Raw genomic sequence first — 8,610 nt, forward strand, 5'->3', positions numbered from 1 at the left:
CATATTTGAGATGTAGGTACCATTAGGAAGGGTCATAAAACCTGGCCATAAATTATGGTAATGAGGGTGAGGGCCTCGTTTGCATAATTTATGCATATCCCTCACCGTAAGGGCTACGATTGTCATATTTCAGATGTAGGTACCTTTAGGAGAGGTGAACACACCTGTATATAAATTATGCTAATGCCGACCTCATTTGCATAATTTATGCAGAGACTTCATGGTAATGGGAGGGGAATATCCTGCATTTTCCCGAAAATGTTGCCATTCTAGTTTACTTTGTGTTCTGTGTCCGCCGCTATGTGTGTGTTTGACGCATACGCACCTTGTGAAAGTTTGTATTGAACTTTGAATATACTGTTCCCAGGGCTAACCCTTTGTAATAGCCTTCGGCTAGTTGGGTAGTCCTGGCTGTACTTTCCTTCAGTCAAATCAAATCAAATCAAATCAAATCATATGATAAGGTCGAAGGTCAGTACTTGACAGGTGTCAGTATTCTCCAAATGATAAATGATTTTTTGTCAGACTTTTAGGCCAATAATGTTTTGAGCATTCTGGTTTCATGTTAGTTTACTTCTAGAAAGGACAGATGATCATTACCATGCTATTCAAGTATATTCACCTTCGGGGCTATTTGTGTGTCTGTTTGTTCCTGTTTGTATGTAAGAAAAAGGTATGTGCATCTAAGATATTTGGAAGATAGATAAATGTTGATAAAATGAACATGATTAGATTATGGCCCTCCTGGTGGCTTTTCATGGTACTGCAGCAAGACGTCCGGTTTTGATATCTCATCTTTGGGGCATGCTTTTGTCATGATTTGTCAATGGAAAATATATGGGTCATATTAGTTCAATAGAAGCAAATCAACAAGTCCTTATGACACCATATGCACCTCAGGGCGGGTCATTAACAAAAAAGATTGAGGGCGAGTGTCATTCTGTTGTTGATTGTGCACTGTACAACAATGAGAGAAGTATCCTCTTTGATGGACAATATAAGTTTCCTAGTTTTCAATGTTTAAATGGCACAGAAAAATTCGTATTCCTTATGGAACTACACAAACCATGTATTATAGGCACCATAATACATCTACAACTGTCTCAAGAAGCGAGAAGAAATGAAACCTGTACATAGCAGTATTAATTGATGAGCCATTGATCATTAGATGTAACGTTTGTAAGATATCGTGTTTTGATATCAATGTAATTATACTTCTGCTTTATCAGCATTTGCCTGTAACGTTACTTAGCTAGAAAGAGCAGAAACGTACAATAAAGGTCTTTCATTCATTAACCCTTAATAGTAGAACTTGGCCGTAATAGGCATTGCCAGAAATGAGACAAAGTGAGCTTAAGAAACCAGCCCTCGTCCACATGAGCATCGGTGGTTCAGTGGTAGAATTCTCGCCTGCCACGCGGGAGGCCCGGGTTCGATTCCCGGCCGATGCAAATATCTTTTTGTCTTTTTTTTTAAACTAACTTATTAGGAACGCACTTCTTTCTTCTCTTTTTATTTTACCATTGTTGAGAAGAATATGATTTATATATTAAACTTGTAAACTGTTTAGAGCTAGCTACGTTGCATGTGCGTATATCAGAAAGCTGTGCGGTATCTGCACCAAAATCACGCGCTATCTTTTGTCCAACGTGACCTCTCGAATCGAAGGTGTTGAAATCGGCTGCTAGGTTCTGTTTCACGTCAACAAGTCCATCCGGTGTGGGAGGGTCAGCACACGTGTGTGTTCGCGCCACGGGTTCAAAGTCAGAAGGACATTTCTGTGCGTTCTCTAACATCTTACCTCATCAGAAATACTGAAAACTTACTCGTACTGTAAGGAGCATGTCTGAGACGGCGAGGGGCCAGCGGGGCGGGCGGCGCGGCCAGGCGGGGCAGGGGGACGACCCGGCCCGCCCGCGGCAGCACAACGGCACGGTGTCGGCGGAGGAGCACCTGCCCGTACCCTTCCTGAAAAAGAAGAGTCGGGAGTGGACCCAGGAGACGGTCGTGTACGACGATGGGACCATCACCTTCTTCTGGTACGTCTGGAGCTTACATATAAGGACTACCTAACACTTGTACCCTGAGGGGGAATACGTAATTATAAACTGGTTCTGTAATCGCGGGTGATAGCTGAAAGTAAACACTGCTATTCTCCAAGCAGATGTTCGGCTCCGGACGGTTTCTGACGTGTTTTAGGCGTTTTTCTCGGGATTTCTATTTTCCTTTAACGGTTATATTTCATGGCTCGGCAAAAAACGAACATAAAGAAAACGGGCTCTAATCTGTTCGGAAGGCGAAAGTTTCCCACGTTTAGATGACGTGTACAACGTTACTGGTCAGGTAAATCTAGAACAAACTGTTTTTGTTTACGCAGGCGAAAGTCCTCGTGGCGTTGTTTGATCCTGTTTGTTTTTGACCCGTCAGAAATCAGAGGTCCGGTACTTCTGTTAGGGAGACACCGGTACTTCCGGGTTTGGTAAAGTGATGCCTATAATTTGAAAAAAAATTCAGAAAGTTGTGCGGTATCAAGGTATAAAAAAAACACACAACAACAGGTATTTGTTATCTCTTGTAGGGAGGGGGCGTGTCACTTGCACCTGTCTTTGTCTGGGTCGGTATCATTACTGTAAATGAAGAAATTTTAGAGCTGGTTTTTATGTTCATGATTTTCCGATGTCCTTGGATTTTCACAGAAACCTCTTCGCCGCAAAAATGCTTGTTCTGTCTCCTGCCTTCCAACCCCTTTGTTTCAATTCAACCAGGAACTTTGTGTTTTCTTTACGTGACACTAACGGAGATCTTGTTAAAACAAACAAACAAACACAGTTTGAAACCACTCCAGACACTCAATTTTCTTCTTAGCGAAATGAAAACCTTGCAAACTGAAGTCAAGTTACAGTATAGCTAGAAGTTAGTCCTCCTCTTCATCAAGGCTTAATACTGCTGAGACCTTATTGCTAAGGATTGACTGAGATTCATACCAGTTGCACAGTGACCATTACAACACAGGAAATAAAGGATAAGACGATAAGAAAACATAGGCAACCGGTTTTGTGTGTAAAATCTTTACATCTATTTGTTCCAAAATCTATCCAGTTGCCTGAGTAACTGTTTTCTTGCATATCTTGTTACCTGGATGTTTATCCTTCATCAACGATAGATGAACTTAGTTAGTGAGTAAGTTATCATATTTATCATTTTGGGTGTGCCCCCGGAAGTCCAGTCTTTCTCAGCCCTGTCCCTGTCTTCCGTGATGGTTTTTAAGTCCTGGGAGTAAGTAATGTTTGCATATGATGTTTTATTATACAATATTGGTACCATGAGTCCATGACCTAGATATTTCTTTCAATCAAAGTACCAGCTTCGCTAGGTTGTGTAACTGCTACACATGGTTCAAAATGCTCGCTGCAATATAGTTAAAGAATAGACAGTAGGTTAAGATATACTGTAAATGCATTTAAGTTTGCGTGGTTTTTATTTTGCGCTAAGACGAAAATGAAGTGTTTGCGGTAGTTTTAAGTTTGCGGCATCGCTGTAGTCACATATTGCTACAGTATTTGGGCAAAAATGTTCGCGGTGGTTTTAAGTTCGCGGTGAAACGGCCACCGCAAAAACCGCGAACGTAAAAACGCCGCAAATGTTTCTGCTTTTACAATATTATTAGACCAAGTAGTAATGCTGTCAATTCATTTATTTTTGTGGCAGAAGGGGAAAGGAGGCTTTCCCACTCTCTGAAAACTGTTCTGTAGTGCAGTGAAAGGCATTGCAAACAGTGCAAGATTTACGGAAGTTGGTAGAGTTTGAGCCATGGTACAACCTCCCCCACCCCTGGTAAGAATGTCCGCAGTGTGATGGAATTTTCCACCTAAGACAAAACAAAGTTTGGACCACCTGTACTGTCTGACCTGTCCTACATGTAGGTCCGCCCACCTTGTACAAATAAAGCAGGGCACTTTGATATCGAACACGACCCATCGTTTCAAAAAGAAGAGGAGATATTGCAAATGAAGAATTAGTTGTAAGTTGAATTGAAGCCCGAATGATTAGTATGTGAAAGGGTTCGAAATTTAAAATATTTCTTGCCTCAGATTTTCATATGAATAAATGCTTAATTGACAATTTGGCAGGCATGATTCTTAGTTGACATGACAGAGGTTCCAAAACTGCCGTATGACCTCCTTCACTGACTTCCTTACCTTTCTAGAAATAGTTTAAGTATACCCATTACATCCTTAACGTAATCATTTACAAAATACATGTGTTTATCACTCGGATATCTGCAGATATCTGCAATCTCTGGCAAACCTGCTAAACTTTTCTGACATTGCAGTTGTAGTACTAACTAGTCAGTTGGAAGTTGCAGAAGAGGTAAGTTCTACCTTAGATGATCATGAAGCATTAACGTTATGGAAATTTCCACACTAATGTCAACAAAGTTTAAAGTTCTTTGGAAGAGTCCACTTCTCCTTGTTGCGGGAGGATATCATTCAAAGGTGACGACACTAATACAAGTAATAGACTGTGTTGCGATTTCAACCACTATTCACATACCAGGTTCTAAAAGATAAGAAAACTACCTTTCCTCTTTTTTGTTACACATTCCTCTGTAAACAAAAATATCAAAAGTCCAATAACTTAAGTTTGAAAGAAAAAAAGTATGTTATCCTGCTTTTGACAGTGAATTTGATTACTTTTTTCTCCTGTTTGTCTTACTCATTCCTCCTAAGCTTTAAACAAAAATATCAAAAGTCCAATAATGTAAGTTTGAAAGAAAACAAAAAAACGACTGTTCTGCTGTTTGTGCCCCCAGGCGAGCCCACACCCTGACAGTGCTGGTCGGCCTGATCTGTGTGCTTATTTACGTCACTCTGCTGGAGGAGACGCCGAACAACAGCGAATACAACACCAAGAGGTAGGCGGCTTTTCCACATTCCACACATATTTAAAGTGAGACACTTGGGCGCTTCTGACCGGGTTTCGCGTCATTAAGAGGCGACACCTGGTCGGAAGCAGCCCACGTGACCTCACTAACCACCTGTACTCTATCACCTGTCCACAGAACCGTATTTAAGCTTCAGAACGCGTATTCTCTGTCTTGTCGAGCTACGACGGTGTGGTCGATCGGCGGGGGATGGGGAGCATTAGAGAAGGAGAGACTCGTAGGCCGGGGGGGGGGGGCTCGGGGGGGACTCAGGGGTGGCTGGTCTTCGTTCCTAGCCTGTTTGGAGGTCGAGTTGACTAGTTCCAGGTGCTGAGGAGGGATCTTATTTGTACCGTCGTCAGAATAAGTCGTATCCGTTCGAATAAGTCGAGTAAATAGGTGGGCGCTGTGAATGAGCCTTGCGGGGTAAGGTAAAGGAAGTTCGGCGAAGCTAGCACACACCCACCCGCCCTCGTTCTTTTTTGTCACGAGACCGTTCAGTGACCCATCCAGCGACACTCCGGACTTTTTGCCCATACCTTAACCTTCCAATGGAGCCTCGCCATGGGTCGCTTCGGATAGAGTACTACTGCATGTGTAACATGGGAGGTAGTTATCCAGGTCACGGGACTACCTAGAACTGAAGAAAGATGGCAGGTGCTGTCTAAGAGCTTCTCATGATCACCAATTAACTTTTAGCAATTCTTTATCTTAGATTGAATACTCTAGTTAGCGTGGAAGGTCAACTCGTATATTGATTTTCCGTGAGGTACCCTTAAAGTCTGTCACAGTAGAATATGGCAAATCTAGAGAGAATTTTACTAATGCAGCATCAGTAATCCCTGAGGTACTACTAAGTAACGTTAGTATGCACACTTCAGGTATCCAGGTGTTCAAGACATTCTTCAGAAGGCCTCGATTAGGCTTGATAATACTTTTTAAATCTGGTGGTCTTCGAGCACTTGGTGGGAGTACTTGAGAGTTAATGTTACTGCTATCTAATCTAGCCTTACAGTTGTGTAATCCTACATAGTGTTAATGTGAAGGTTATCCTGCATAGTATGAAATAAGAACCATTGATGAAGGTAAGACAGCCAGTTGATGAGATATGTGCAGTAACAGTTAGATTAGATTTTGGAAATGGTCAGACGTTTCAGAGAGCATCTGCATCACACTGATAAAAGACAACGAATGCTGTCTGAAACGTCTACCCGTTTGAAAATTCTATTCAATTGCTTGAGCTAGTAACTTTCATTTTGCGTAAAGTTAGAACCAGTTTGTGATATGTGTGCTAACATGTTCTGATGTTGTCGTTGAAGACATTCATCAGTCACGTATAATCACAGTTACAAGAGTATTCTTCGAACAGTGACTTGATAAAAGGTAGCAAAATACTAACCTCCAAATTTTCAACGTCTAGTCTATCTGTACGTCTTGTTCACGGAATGACCTAGTCTCGCGATTTGGAGGCTAGTATATATATATTTTGCTACCTTTTATCAAGTCACTGTTTGAAGAATACTCTTGTAATTCTGATGTTGTGTTTCGCAGAGGCCTTGCTTTTGTTGTGATAGTTTTCCTGGCCTTTGCTGTGACCTACACCCCAGATGGTCCCTTCAAGAGGCCGCATCCAAGTAAGAACACTCAGTCTTTTTGTTTTGTTTGAACCTTTGTTTATTCATGATAAGCTCAAATCGGCACGCAGGCCGCTTTTCATTGAGGTCATGCATGAGGGAAGAGGTAAGGGTCAGATATAATATAACAGAGATACACAGCCATTTGAGTCCTAATAACTCTATCAACATATATCATTACATATTTATGGTACAACAATATACAATTTTTACAACATACAGCATAAAGTAGGGCGAAAGCTGGTTCATGGTCCTATCCTTCTGTTTTAGCTTCTCATCTCATCTATCCCTTAGTCTATTTGACTGTTGGGGTACCACAGAAGTCTGACAACCAGTTTTCTCTACCCTTCTCGTTTTTTTGTTCTTCTTCTACAAGCTGTAACCTGTGTCACGATGACAGGAAGTTATACCAAACAGCAGTGTTCTAGCCAGCGCCCATCCTCCCGTCATTTGACAGAATTTTGTCGGTCATGATGGACAGAAATTTTTGCCCAACCCGTCATTTTCAATGGACAAAAATCGGTGTACATTGTGTAATTTTCCGGGGGTGCATGCCCACAGATGCCCCTAGGATTGTCGCACCTTCGCCGCTCGATGTGTTCTTCCCTCAAACAAAAATTGATAGGTAATGATTTCAGGCTGGCGAGAACACTGCCATACAGGCTATAGTAGTAGTAGTCCACTGTTTTCTGCTGCTGCAGTAGTTGAAACATCCTGCAGCCGCATTCAGTCTTCCTTCAGTCCCTTCCACTTTGTCCGATTCGCTGCGAGCTTCCTTAGCTCCCGTAAGTTTCTTTCTGACCGCAACGGTCCTTGACCTCTTTCCTTCAGGTCTGCCCTCAGTATGCTCAGTAAATTTTTGCAATGTCTTCCTTTTCTGGAACTATATCTGTTGCATCCTATCAGGGCGAAGTCTAAAGCCTGTTGTGCAGGTGTGTCGGTCGGCATTCTCAGAATGTGTCACATGGACCACCTGGCATCTTTCACTTATACAGGCTATATATATAAGATATAGAAACATGTTCTGCCTTGTTTAACCCCTCCTGTGCTGCCGTTGCAGGTATCTGGAGGCTGGTGCTGTGCCTCAGCGTGGTGTACGAGCTCTGCCTCATCTTCGTCCTGTTTCAGGTCAGTTGGAATACTGGAAATTCGTTTTGTTTTTACGTGGACTTAATTTGGCAGTAGAAGGTATTAAAAATGCGGTGGATACACATATTTGCAGTGTTTCAATTTTCAGTGGAGAGGTCCAGGCAAAAACTTTAAAAAATAAGACCACTGCAAACATTTCAAGACACCCAACACACTTATTGACAAGAGTAGAGATGATCCAGTGTGCTTGGCTAAACTACTCTCCAAGCAGAGGTCGTGAATGGGCAGATCGTCACTGTTTTATCATATGCCTTCTTTTTTTTTCGCTAGCCCATTCTGACGTATAAAACCTCCTTGGTTTAGCCAAGCACACTGGATCATCCCTACTCTTCTCAATAAGTGTGTTGGGTGTCTTGAAATGTTTGCAGTGGTCTTATTTGTTGAAGTTTTTGCCTGGACCTCTCCACTGTGAATTGAAAACACAGAATGGGCTAGCAAAAAAAAAAAAAGGCATATGATAAAACGGTGACGATCTGCCCATTCTCGACCTCTGCTTGGAGAGTAGCATTGCACTACTAGCTAATGAAAAAGTATCATTCTCAGTTATTATAGATATTCCCAAAAGAATCTGTCCATGACCTCTGTAAGATCTTGAAGAAGTAGAATTTTAAAAATGTCTGACTGTTTGTTTGTTTATTTGTTCAATCTCTCAGACCGTGGACGATGCCAGGCAGCTGATGAAGTACCTTGACGAGTCACTAGGGGAGCCGCTACCCGAGCAGTCTTACGGCGGGAACTGTCTGCTGTGGGACCCCGATCACTCACAGGGGCCTCTGCACAACCTCTGGGTACGGGCGTGTGTGTGTGTGTGTTGTGTGTGTGTTGTGTGTGTGTGTGTTGTGTGTGTGCGTGTGTGTGTTGTGTGTGTGTTGTGTGTGTGTGTGTTGTGTGTGTGCGTATGTG

General features: G+C 42.3%; 1 protein-coding gene and 1 non-coding gene across 2 annotated transcripts in view; both read left to right on the forward strand.

The window, feature by feature from the left end:
* Positions 1 to 1,380: 1,380 nt before the first annotated feature.
* Trnag-gcc (transfer RNA glycine (anticodon GCC)) lies at positions 1,381 to 1,451 on the forward strand. Its single transcript has one exon. It is a non-coding gene; the product is annotated as a tRNA-Gly (tRNA).
* Positions 1,452 to 1,681: 230 nt separating this feature from the next.
* The window catches only part of LOC136429640 (phosphatidylserine synthase 2-like), a 22,903-nt gene continuing 15,974 nt past the window's right edge, over positions 1,682 to 8,610 (forward strand). The window contains exons 1-5 of the mRNA XM_066419559.1: positions 1,682 to 2,039; positions 4,814 to 4,915; positions 6,476 to 6,558; positions 7,619 to 7,686; positions 8,361 to 8,495. Of these exons, the coding sequence (XP_066275656.1) occupies positions 1,843 to 2,039; positions 4,814 to 4,915; positions 6,476 to 6,558; positions 7,619 to 7,686; positions 8,361 to 8,495 (585 nt within the window). The 5' untranslated portion in view covers positions 1,682 to 1,842. The remainder of the gene's footprint in view (positions 2,040 to 4,813; positions 4,916 to 6,475; positions 6,559 to 7,618; positions 7,687 to 8,360; positions 8,496 to 8,610) is intronic.

This window comes from Branchiostoma lanceolatum, chromosome 3 (genome assembly GCF_035083965.1).
Source record: "Branchiostoma lanceolatum isolate klBraLanc5 chromosome 3, klBraLanc5.hap2, whole genome shotgun sequence".
Lineage (NCBI taxonomy): Eukaryota > Metazoa > Chordata > Leptocardii > Amphioxiformes > Branchiostomatidae > Branchiostoma > Branchiostoma lanceolatum.